Here is a 12,376-nt window from a genome sequence, read left to right as displayed (position 1 = left end):
TCTAGAAACAAGTGTTAGAGTTTCTGGTTTTGGGGAGGGAGCTGATCTTAGAATTGAGAACAGTGTCTAGTAAACGTTGCCTTTTTTTAAAGACGTGGCTTCTTTTTGTTGTTGTTGGTTGATTGGTTGGATATGTTTGTTTTTGTTTGTTTGTTTGTTTGTTTTGAGACAGGGTTTCTCTGTGTAGCCCTGGCTGTTCTGGAGCTCACCCTATAGACCACACTGGCCTTGAACTCAAAAAGATCCACCTGCCTCTGACTCCAGAGTGCTGGGATTAAAAGTGTGTGTCACTACCATCCATTGGGTTTTCTTTCTTTCTTTATGTTTGTTAAAGTAAATCAAAATAACCCCCCTCTACTCCTGAAGAATGAGGAAATGTTGTGTTTGAAATGGTGACCAGCCAGGATCTTGTACTGCAGGATGCTGTCACATTGCACGCCATGCTTCCTTCTCTCCTGGGAAGGCTTACTCATGCCCCGAGCTTCCCTTCCTCTCCAATACCCTTATTGTGACAATGAGATGCCAACACACAGAATGCTAGGAAATGACAGCTCGTTTTATTGGGTCCAGATCATCTAAGCTGGACTGCACAGTGACGGACCGTGGCTACCCTCTGGCTTGCAGACCGGCACCTTCAACTGCGTGTTAGCTCCTCGTACTCTGCAGACACAGAGCGACTCAGAATGGGTCCTTTGGCTAGAATGAAACATCACTTGCTCAATAATCTCTCTGTGGGCATTGCATGGAACAGCCTGGCCTCTGCCTCCTCGGACTTGCTGGAGGTACCATTTCTCAGTGGGAAGAGAATCTAAGTGGCCACTCTACCCTGGTCTTCCCAGCAGGTGAGCACCAACCCTACAGTTGGTACTATGGAGTTGGAGAGGAGAGTTGGAGGTAGGAAGTTTGTCCCATTTTGTAACTTCTAGTTGCTCTTGGAGGTTGGCCTGTATTCCCAGCTACTCAGGAGGATGATAAATCAAAGCCTTCCTGGGCTATAAGAAAAAGTCAAGCCCTACCTCAGAACAAAAGCATTTAAAGGGAATAGGGAAGGGTTGGGGTGTAGCTTAGTGCTAGGCATGTGGCAAGGATTAAGTTCAACACTAAGCAAGGGAGGGACCCCTTGGTCCATGTGGTCAGCCTGAAGGATCTGGGGAGGCAGCTCCACCCAGTTCCTTAGCTGTCTTGCCCGCCTTCTGCTGGTACCTGGCTAGCATCTTCTCTGGTCCAACTAGGACCAACTAGGGCATAGTCCTGGGCTTGGCCCATTTCCTAGGTGGGAAGCTGAGGCCCAGAGAGTGGATTCTACCATTTACCAGGACCCTCTCGCCTGCCTCCCTGGTCCCCCGAGGGCCTCCTACCATCACCAGGGACTCCACAGTACTCCTTGCACTCCTTCTCAGAGTAGAACTTGTTGCCGTTGCCTTTGCAGCCCCCATAGATGAATTGGATGCACTTCCCTTGCGCTGCATCAAATGCCCAGAGTTCTGCGAAGGCTCGGCAGGGGCCTTGGACTATGGGGAGATTGCAGGCCGCTATGGAGGAAAGAGGGACATGGAGTGTTAGTCAGTCTTGCACCTGCTGTTGGGACATGCACAGGACACTAGATGGGGACAGAGAAGCCTGAACATCTAGATTACATGGTCCTTCTTTTACAGACTGGGAAACTGGATGGGTCCCCAGAAAAACAACAAACAAACAAAACATGACTGACCCAGGCCACCTGCATCTAGATGTGGAATTCCTAAGTAACCTTGCTCTGGATTCCACCTTGAGAAAACCTTAAGTCCTGCTCATGGGCAGACAGGTCTGTGGGACAATGAGAACTGGGGACATCGAGGGTGCAAATACAAGATGCACTCACCTATGGTTCGGCACGTCTGCAGGCATTCCTTCTCAGAGGCGAAGTTGTTACCATTGCCTAGGCAGCCGCCATATTGGAAGGTCTCGCAGGCCATGGAGGTGCCATTGTAGTAATACTTCTGCTGCATCCCCAGGCAGGGACCTTCTGAGTAGTTGAGCTGGCAGGAGTCTGGGAAGAGCCGGAAGAACAGCACTTACTGAGCACTTGCTGTGTACCTGTGCATGACTTGATATGCATCACCCATGCTGACCTACAGGTCTATCAACACATCCTTTGGATGAGAAGCAGGTGCCCCTTACCTCCTTCACCTCAAGATGGTAAAGCTCAGAATGAACGCCCAAACCCCAAAACTCGAAAACTGGTGTTCATTACACCCCATAATCCAGAATGGGTGGTTTACCAGTGACCTGAAGATCTATCTGCCCAGAGAATCTAGCTGGGTTTCCTCACAGATAGCCACCTTGAACTCTTCACAAGGTACCATTCATGCCTTTGCTCTCCTGGGATCCATAAAACCCTCTTAATGCCTGTACACAGCCTGAGTTCCCTTGGCCCAGGAAGGGTTTTTCATCACCTCACTTCTGTCTCCTGAGAATCATCAGCCCTTTGATGATGATGTCCTTTGGACCTAACATGGGCTCCTTTGGAAGTCTCCCCACAAAATCCCAGAGCAAACAAAACAAAACAATGTCCAGCCCAAGGCCTATAGTGGAGCAAGCTTGGCATTTGCTGAGCAAGTTAAATGAACTGACATCCAATAGAGTGTCCTTACATCCTTCTCCTTTACTGATACAAGAGTCCTAAAGGTCAGCTCAGGAGACAAGTATCCCATTATATAGCAGAGAAAACCAAGGCTTGGTGAGAGTGCAGACAGGATAGAATAGAAATCCACTCCTCATGGCAGAGATAAACCCTCCTGAGCCTGGGACTATATCTGTTGCCCTTCCCACTCCAACCATGAAGGTTCATAACTTCATCTGTCTTAGTCATAGCTGAGAGATGGGCCTTGCAGTGCTGAGGGAGCCAGTCTGAGCTAGCCATGGGCTCAGCCAGCCATGGGCTCTGTTCTCCACAGCATGGCTGAAGCAGTTGAGCAAACAAGCCTCCTTACCTTCTTTCTTGAGGATCCCAGTTATGAGTGGCTCATTCCCTGACCCCTCATTCTCTTGGGGCAGCACTGCCCGCCGGGCTCTCTGGGGAGAGAAGAGAACAGCTTTGCAGAGACCTCATTACAGCTGCTCACCTGAATCCCTGCAGTTGTGGAAACAAACCAGACTGCCTAACGAGATTCTAGCCCCATTGTCAATCTGAATTCACAGAAAGGGCTCAAGAGGGTTTCTGACTGCAGAACCCCCTGAGGCAGAGTTCAAGGCCAATTAAAAGAGGGATGGGGATGGAGACTGTTGGTCGTTAAGCATCCTGTTTGCTCAAAGTAGTTGTCTGAGACTTGAAAAGGTGGAACTATGGTGGTCTTAGATTGTTTCTTCTTTTAAGAGGTAACTGAAAATTATCAGGGCCCTTCCAGATTCATCTTAACCTGGTGACATATAGGCCTTCCTTGTTGAAAAAGGAGAGATGGAGAAAGGGGAAACAAGTTAGATAACACAGCTGCTCAGAGGAATTGGATTAAATTGAAGGACTATTCCCAACTCACAAGGATAAAGAAATATGAGAGCAAGAAATGTGAAAAAAAAAGCCACCAGTGAAGTCACAATAGCATCTATTGGTGTAACGGCCACCATTGGTGATGGAAACCATTGGAGTTGGAAAAGATGTTTGGGTTAACCTCACAGTTGATAGTAAACTACCATTTAGATACTGCAGGAAATAAATCCACATCCTAAGTGTTACAGGAAGAAGACAAATAAGATAGAAACAATACAAGAAAACTTTTCTGAGTTGAAGGAGTCGGGTTGTTCCGTTATGAGGGAAAGATAAAATCATCAAAAGTAAAACAAACAAAAGCCTCCTAATGGACATTGTAGAGAAGAAGGGTAGGGAGCCTGGAGAGCCCCAGGGTAAACGGGAGGATTTAAACACAGAAGTTCAAGAGCAAACGATGACCATCATGAGAAGGATCTCAACCCCAACATTGTCCTCTTGCCCAAGCTACTGACCGTACGATAGACTCACAGTCTAAGCTGGGTAAGTGTGTTCACTGGATCTTATGTCAACCTGACACAAGCTATCTGAGGGGTGAGAACCTCAATCGAGAAAATGTCTCCATGAAATCAGGTTGTAGGCAAACCCAGTGAAGCATTTTCATATTTAGGGATTGATGTGGGCAGACCCATCCCATGTGGGTGGCAGGATCCTGGCTTCTAATTAAGGAAGCAGGCTGGCTGGACTTTTAGGAGCAAACCAGCAAGCAGCACCCCTCCATGGCCTCTGCATCAGCTTCTGCCTCCAGGGTCCTGCCCTGTGTGAGTTTCTTCCTGATTTCCTTCAGTGATGAGCAGGGATGTGGAAGTGTACACCAAACAAACCCTTTCCCGGGTCATGGTGTTTCAACATGGCAAACGAAACCATGACTAAGACAGCAAGGATCCAGAAATATGCCACGTGTGTTTTTCTTGGGAGGAAAAAAAATGTTTGTAATAGAAACGTTTCCACCAAAGGAAAGGAAATTTAAAGGCCAGATATAAAATGTAATTGTAAGGAAATTACGATAATCTGTAAAGCAAATAAATATGATTACCTCCCTCCCTGCTCTCCACCAGTATCATTTAGGCACTAAGGGGACACGTGTTAGGTGAGGAGGCCTTAGCACTGGCACCAAGTGAGCAAACACCTGGTAACTAAGCCACATGGCTCTGAGAAAGGAAAGGTCTAGCTGGGCCCTGTTAGCTCCAGCTTGGGTATGCCATTGAATTTAGACTTTTCTTTTTTACTAAAATTTCTAAATAAAGAATAAAATTGAGGGAGAAAAGTATATAAATCCAGCAAAGCATGCACTGTAACTAATTAAGTTACTAGATGGTTGTGGTGGCACATGACTTTAATCCCAGCACTTGGGGGGCAGGGCAGGCAAATCCCTGTGAGTTCAAAGCCAGCCTGCTCTATATTGTGAGTTTTAGGATAGACAGAGCTACATGGTGAGACCCTGCCTCAAATAAATAAATAAATAAATAAATAAATAAATAAATAAATAAATAAATGCCAAATGGCTATTAAATTTTCTGTCATTATTTAAAAACTTCTTAAGTGAAAAGGGGGTGGGGCTTACAACTGTCGCTATCCCAGTTCTGGGTATCTGGTGCCTCTACTGGCCTCTGTAGGAACTGCACACACACAGCACAGGAACATACATACAGGCAAAATGCCCATGAACGTTAAATAAAAAGAAAAGTAAACAGTCAAAACAAAACAAAAAAACCACCACCAACAAGACATAGTTTCTTCTGTGGGGAAATACCAAATGGTAAATGATTCAGTATAATGGGAAGGCCCAGAAGGCCCAGGAACCCAGACTTGAGAGGCTGTGGCATCTTCCACAGAGGATTCGGCATGCCCATGGTTATGACTGAGGTGTGTCCATGGCCTGGGGCACAGACAGGGCTTATGTATGATGGGTCTAGACAGTGCAGAAGCTCCTCCATTTTGTATTCTTGCTGGGGCTAGGCTTTGGCCTCCTCAATAGGGAATCCCATGGAAAACTACCCTTCTCTGTTCTCAGAACCAAAGGTTTGTGTCCTAGCTAACTTTTCTTAGCTTCCGTTAACACTGCTTGCTTCAAATTACTTACTTTTGAGAAGAGAAGACCTCCCCCATGTAGTCACAGAGTGCAATGTGAGGACATGTTTTCCGTTTCTTACAAACCCTGTGTTCTAGACACTTGGGGCTGCACTTGTGTATCCCTGTACACGTGTGCGTATTCCAGCTGGCTGGAATAAAGACCTTCAGTTGGCTATTCCTTATGTCTGAGTGGTCATCTCTGGCGAGCTTTCCTCAACATGTGGAGACAAAGCTGAAGACAAGGAGTGGATCCTGTCACTAAGCTGGGCCACCTGCTCAAGGGCATGAAGATTGGATCTCAGGAGAAGATCTACCTGTTTCCTCTCCAGGGAGAGATTATTGAACTTTTCTTGGGGCATCCCTTAAGGATGAGGTTTAAAGATCATGCCAGTGCAGACGCTGCCCGCTGGACCAGCTTCAGTGTTTTGTCACTATTGGGGACTACAGTAGTCATGTTAGTCTGGATTTTGAGTGCCCCAAGGAAGCAGCCACTGTCATCCAAGAAGCCAACACCTTGGCCAAGCCTTCCGCTCTCCCTGTGTGGAGCCAAGCCTTCTGCTCCCCCTGCATGGATAGGCTTCTGGGGAACCGTATTTGCAAGCTCCTCACTGCCTCATGCAGGGTGACAGGCTGCTGTGGCTCTGTGCTTGTGGGCCTCATCCCTCTCCCCAGAGACACTGGCATTGCCTCTGTTCCTGTGCCCAAGAAACCAGTGTGGCTGGACAGTTCTTAAGCTGCCAGTCTGTAGAGTGCTGGGGGGGGGTGCTGAAGAGGGGTGGAAGAGATACTCACCGAAAATGAGGTAGACTCCACCTCCCGATCCCCAGGGACGCATTCTCCTAAGGCAGAGGACACAAAAGAAGAGTGAGCAAGAGGCCCAGGCTCTGGAAGGTAGACAGATGTCCTAGACCCATATTTGAGGCGGGGGGGGGGGCAGGCACATATTGTTATCCCATTTGACAGATGAGGTAAGTAAAGGTCTAGGATGACTAGCCAGAAGTCACACCTCTGTGACTGTGGTGTCTGTCTGTGCCCTCAACCCCAAGGCTTTGCTGCTTCCTCAGCAGTGCCTGTGGATACCAACATGGATACTCCTGACCCTGGGATAAGAATGGTTTAGCTAGTGCATGCTCTGAGACTTGGAGCAAACCTGGGAGCTTTCTCGTTCTCTGTAGAGAGGGAGAGGACTGTGGCCTTGTTTGGCTCTGAGTGTTACAGGAAAGATGCAGGGACTGGGGATGTTCTCTGTGGGACAAGAAGGAGGAGAGGACCAAAATTCAGAGTCAAGCAAGATACCACTTACCTCTGTCAGCCATAAAAACAATGGAGTTCTCAGGGATGCCCACACTCAGGGCCACCTCCCTGAACTCCTGCAGAAGGCTGTCCCTCAGCTGTGGTTCCCGGCCTGCAAACAGAAAGCAGAGGAGATACTGAGAGCCCCAGGCACCCTGTCCAGCTAGATGACTGTGTCCAGTGAAAAGTGTGGAAAGGACTGGCCCATTAACTCTCTGTGACATACCATTGAAAGATGGCCCCAAGAGAGAGGTAGGGCCCATCAGAGGTCCTGGGTCCTTATTCAGGGTTATTCCCATGGGCCTGTCTGGGCCTTGGTGGCTCTAGAGTCACTTTTCCCTGGCCCCTTTCCATTTTCATGGTAGGGAGGGGTGTGCACATGTATGCATGCATGCATGGGCACATGTGTTTGTCTACGTGGGCACCTGTGCAGGTGGAAGCCAGAGGTTGAGGAAGGCATCAGCTTCCACTGTGCTCCTACCTTACAAGGGCAGAGTCTCTCAGTCAAACTCAGAGCTCCCAGATACCACTTGTCTCCCTTGGCAGTTTGTGTGGGATCCCCTGTCAGGTCCTGTCAGTCCCCCTGCTGGCTGGAATTACAGGCTGGTGACCACACCCACTTAGTGTTATGTGGGTTCTGGGAATCCCAACTTGGCCTCATTCTTGGTGGCAATCACTTAAGTCACTGAGCTGTCTCCTCAGCCCTACGTGTAGCTCTTAGAGTTGGCGTGAGAATTCTACCTCACCCAGGATGCTGGGACTGGGGATGCTTGAGCTCTACCTCCTCAAGGTCAGGACCCATTGCCCCTCTCTACCCGGGAGTTCTCTCACAAAGAAAGGCAAGCTGTCTGCTCCTTCCCACCCAAGGTCCATAGACGACTAATCTCTGCACCACCCCGGCCCCACCCTAGCGCCAACAGAGTCATTGTTAGGGCCTTTACCATAGAGCTTGGCAGTGATGGTGGGGCCGTGGCGGTGGCTGAACTTCTTGGTAAGGAAAATGGCGTATTCGTCATAGTTGGTGTGGACCACATAAGATTCCAAGGTTGCATTCCATTCTGTGTGGGAGATGCAGACAGACGAAAGGAGTCGTTCTTGGTCTTCACCCTGGAGGCCCATCACCTGCCCTCCACTCACATGCCTGCATTCATCCCCATAGCCACACAACCCTTGTGAGGGCTCACCATCTGCTCTCCCAGCATCCCTCGCTCCCCACCTGCTAGACAGCATCAAGCCACCCACCTCCACTCCACCCATCCACTCTATGTCTGCTCTCCTTTCCTCTTTTCTGTCTTCCTTCCTGTCTCCCTCCCTCTCTCCTTCCTTCTCTCCGTCCCTTCCTCTCTCCTCCCTCCTTGGTACCTTCCCCCTCTTTCTCCTGCCTTCCTCTTTTCATTCCTCTCTTCCTTCCTCCCACCCTTCCGCTCTCCCTCCTCCCTTGCCCATCACCTCCCCTCCCATCCCACCCCCAGTTCCTGTTCTTCTCTCCTCCTTTAATTTGAAAGCGGAGTCTCATTTAGCACAGGCTGGCCTTTTGGCTTGCTATGTAGCCAAGGATGACTTTGAACTGATCCTTCTTCCTCCTCCTCATTGCTGAGAATATATGAACCACCACGGTCAGCTTTCCTTTCTTCCTTGCTCTTTCCTTCTCTCCTGTCTGCCTCTCCTTCCTTCTTTTCTCCGTCACTCCATCTGCCTGCCTTTCAGACAACCCATCAACTCATCTGCCCATTCGTTTGCTTACTGTTGCTCATGCACTGGATCTCCCCCTCGGTCACTACCCATGCGCTCATCCCGTGCACAATGATTTGGCACACAGGACAGTCAACAGACAGTTGCTAAATCTTGGAGTAAATTTGGGCCCATATCCCTCTGCTGCACAGCACCAAGCATGTGGCATGGGGAGCTGATGATGTCATCTTTGACATTCTGCACGTCTCCCTGTTCTGGTCATATGCTAACTGGGGGCGAGGGTGGGGACTGTGGAGTGCCAATATGGCAGTGATGCATTTGGAGGAAGGATGGATAACTTCTTAGATAAATGGGAAGGAAGGTTGCAAGGGTGGAGGGGGGAAAGAAAGGGGAAAGAAGGGACTGTGGTGTGTCCCCTCACTCACTGGACTTGTGGTAAAGGAACTTTCCGTCAATGTCTGTCTTCTGATACACCCCGGAGATCTCCTCGCAGACACCTTTCCTGGCAACGATAAAGCCAAAATTTCTAAATATCTTGTTTCATGGTCATCCTAGCCCTTGCAAATACCTCTTTGTACATGAGGAATAGAATAAGGGGATACGTTCATGAGTCCTGGCAGTAAAGTCACTGTCATCATTACTGCACATTACCCTGGTGGCAGTGATGAACTTCCATTTGTTGCCTAATGTCCCCATCTAGGACATGGTGATGACACATCAATGCCCCTTATGGCTGTCATAGGGATCTCTTAGCCCTTCTTATGGGTCAGGGAAGCGCTGTAGAATCTATTACTCTTATACAATCACTCCTTGTCCTGTGAACAACACTCGTGTCATATGCTGGGGACACAGAGGAAAGCCTGACAGGCCTGTCCTTCGTGGGGCTTGTAGTAATGTGGGTCAGGAAGTCTATCCAGGGCCAGATGCAAACAGTGTACTCAGCAATGTGTAGAAATAGTGTACTCAAGAGGTCTAAGGGGACTTTCTAGAAGAAATGGTATGGAAGTAGCCAAGACTCACAGAATTAGGCCAGGGAGACAGGGAGATGTACAATGGCCTGGAAGGGGTGAGAGCGTGAAGGACTCTGGGAACTGAAAGCTCTGTTGCAGGGGGTTGCAAAGGCCATGCATGCAGCAGGGAGGGGGGAGCTGAAAGGGCTAAAGTCGGAGTCAAGATTTCACTCTTAATACTGAGGGCAGTGGGGAGCTAGGGAAGGTGCTCATCAGTAGGTGTGGCTTTTAAAAGTCTTTCTGGTTGCTAGGCGAAGACTGGATCAAAGGGGGAAGACAGAGGTTGAAGGTGGAAAGTAGATGGGTTTCAGGAGACAGGAAGGGAAGAAGGGAGGGACAGAGGGATGAATGGAGGAAGGGAGGCTAGGACCACAGTGGCAGCAATGGAGGGACGACAGATGGGAGGGGCTTGGAGAAGGGGGAGAACTTCATGGTGGAATGAACAGCAGCAGGGAGAAATAAGTAGAGTCTAAGAACTTCACCCCAGACCCGCTGGCCTGAGGCTCTCCAGCTAGGTCATTGGAGTAGTTGTTCCCTTCCTCAGCAGAGGGAGGAATACCCATGAAGAGGCAGTTGCACAAGAAGCCTGCCGTTGGAGACATGGTCCTCGAGAGGCACGCGAGGCATCTGCTGGAGAAGATAGCTGTGAACCTGAGACTCAGAAGCGAGGTCCTAGCTGTGGTTCCCAGGACAAGATGGGGGGGGGTTACTGGGGACCCTGGTCACTCCGCACCCCACTCACCGCCATTGAGTACTGGTCACGCTGATCTCGGCTTCTGTCGCCCCCTCCTGCAGCACCAGTGTGCTCACGCTCATCTTGTTCTTAATCCGCCTCAGCCACGGGCAGGTGGAGCCCACCGCCAGGTTGAACCATTTTCCATAGATCTAGGAGGAACCACAAGCTGGAATCTGGATGTAACAGGCCCTTGAGAAGACATGCTCACATTCCCCCTCCCTCTTCCAAGGATCAGTCCTTTAAGGGACAGTGTCCCAAGGTGATGGTGAAGTTCCAGGTATTTAAGGCAGAGGTGTGCAGAGTCCCCCTGCCTTACACAAGGCCTCCTCCACAGAAGTAAAGTGTCTGAGATGCCCCTCTGGGCAAGTAGGGTCCAGGCTGCATATTCTGAGGTCACCAGCTACCACAGCCCTGGAAGTGAGGTTTGGGCTTTATACCTTCCATGGCAGTGTCTGCCACCTTGTGAGGCAGCCTTTGAATGTGCCATGGAGACACTAAAACCTGGTAGGACTTTCTAGGACCAGACGACCACCTCTTCCTCTTGACAGAAGTCAGATAGAGCTGACCTTCCAAGCCCTGGCCCTCCAGCACACCTGTTCCTTGTCCTAAGGTCTAGAAAATCACCTGGAGAGTTCTGAAGCCCTCAGATAGATCATGGAGACAGCGTTAAGGTGGACAGGGCCCCCTACTCAGACAACTTTATAATTCAGGACAAAGCTGGGATCGCTGGCTCTACAACACACCCATGCACACACATACACAAGCATGCACATGCAAGGGCACGTGCAGCATACAAACATATTCGCACATACACATAGACCCGTAATGCCATGCCTGCCACAGGCCAAGGTGCCCCTAGGCTCACACTTCATAATTCCCCCAACCCCACAACCAGTGTCCTACTTCTCTTCCTCCCATAATCCCTCAAGCCTGTCCCCAAAGCTCACAGGTTCATGCCCATCCTATGCCACCTACCATATGTGGATTCCTCTGGGGACCCTTGAACACAGGGAAGATTTGGAAGATACTAGTAAGCTTACAGAGGGCCCCAAAGAATGAATGGCAAGTGAAGGAGCTGTATCTTCAGAGAATCTCAGAATAGCCTAACAGTCTGGCAAGGAAGGGCTCCTAGAGATTGAGATGTCATCTACAAGATAGGAAGATGGGCACCCCAAGACAGGCAGGCCTTAGCCAGCAAGGCCCAGTGCCATGGGCATACCACCACTGTGGCCACCTCAGCCAGAGAGGGCAACCTTACCCGGGCCTCATTGAAGTTCTCCTGAACCTGGATATCTGGTAGTGTTGGCACATTGTCAGCCTTCGAAGTGAGGCAGGCAGTCAGCAGCAAGAACAGGGCCCCGAGACCCTGCATGGCTCTGCAGTCTTTGGCCTTTGATGTCTCACAGCTTGGTGTGGGAACAGGGACTAACTCCCTTCCAGGGGCAGCTACAAACTGAAGCTGGGGAAAGGACTGGAGGCAAATGATGACCTTGTTGTTTGCTCTGTTCAGCTAAGGCCAATCAGGGTCTTGGGTCAGCTCTAATCGATTCCTACAGCCCAGCCCATGTCCAATTCTGTGGACAGGAAGCCATGATTACTGATTCTGAAGGGACATTGACCAAGCACAATAGGGTTCAGACCCTAGCAAGGTTTCTTCATAGGTTTAACTCTTTCCAGGGTGCAGAGGGGATGGGAAAGTCAGGCTACGACTGGCCTTTCCCTCTAGTCCTTCCATACCACGTGAACCAGGTAGCCTGGTTCTGGCTTCTTTCTCACATGACAGAACTAAGGCCCAGGTAAGTTGGCTAAAGAGCAAGGCATCCTTCCTCCCAAGACTCTTCCTCTGGTCTCCGGAGTCTCACATCCTTTAAGATAAACATAACAGGGAGAGATGCCATCCCTTCACCAAGCCTCACTGGTTTCCCACAGTGAGAGCATCAGAACCCACATGAACCTCCACACTCGCCTCAGAATCCTGCAGTTGCCTTTCACAGCCATGTTTTAACTTTCCTGGAATGACAAGCCCCACTGGGGTCCCGCTGTAAGAAA

At 49.7% G+C, this 12,376-nt stretch overlaps 1 protein-coding gene across 1 annotated transcript; it reads right to left on the bottom strand.

Annotated features, from left to right (window-relative positions):
* Positions 1–535: 535 nt before the first annotated feature.
* On the bottom strand, positions 536–12,092 carry Ambp (alpha-1-microglobulin/bikunin precursor). Its single transcript, XM_032889677.1, has 10 exons — positions 11,586–12,092; positions 10,334–10,476; positions 9,007–9,083; positions 7,831–7,947; positions 6,900–7,001; positions 6,389–6,435; positions 2,973–3,054; positions 1,862–2,029; positions 1,359–1,532; positions 536–660 (listed from the first exon to the last, which is right to left on the bottom strand). The coding sequence occupies exons 1-10, from the start codon at positions 11,697–11,699 to the stop codon at positions 635–637; spliced, it is 1,050 nt and encodes a 349-aa protein (XP_032745568.1). The 5' UTR covers positions 11,700–12,092; the 3' UTR covers positions 536–634.
* Positions 12,093–12,376: the final 284 nt, after the last annotated feature.

Source organism: Rattus rattus, chromosome 1 (assembly GCF_011064425.1).
Source record: "Rattus rattus isolate New Zealand chromosome 1, Rrattus_CSIRO_v1, whole genome shotgun sequence".
Lineage (NCBI taxonomy): Eukaryota > Metazoa > Chordata > Mammalia > Rodentia > Muridae > Rattus > Rattus rattus.
The sequence above is the reverse complement of the archived record's forward strand: the minus strand, read 5'-3'. Positions and strand labels throughout refer to the sequence as shown.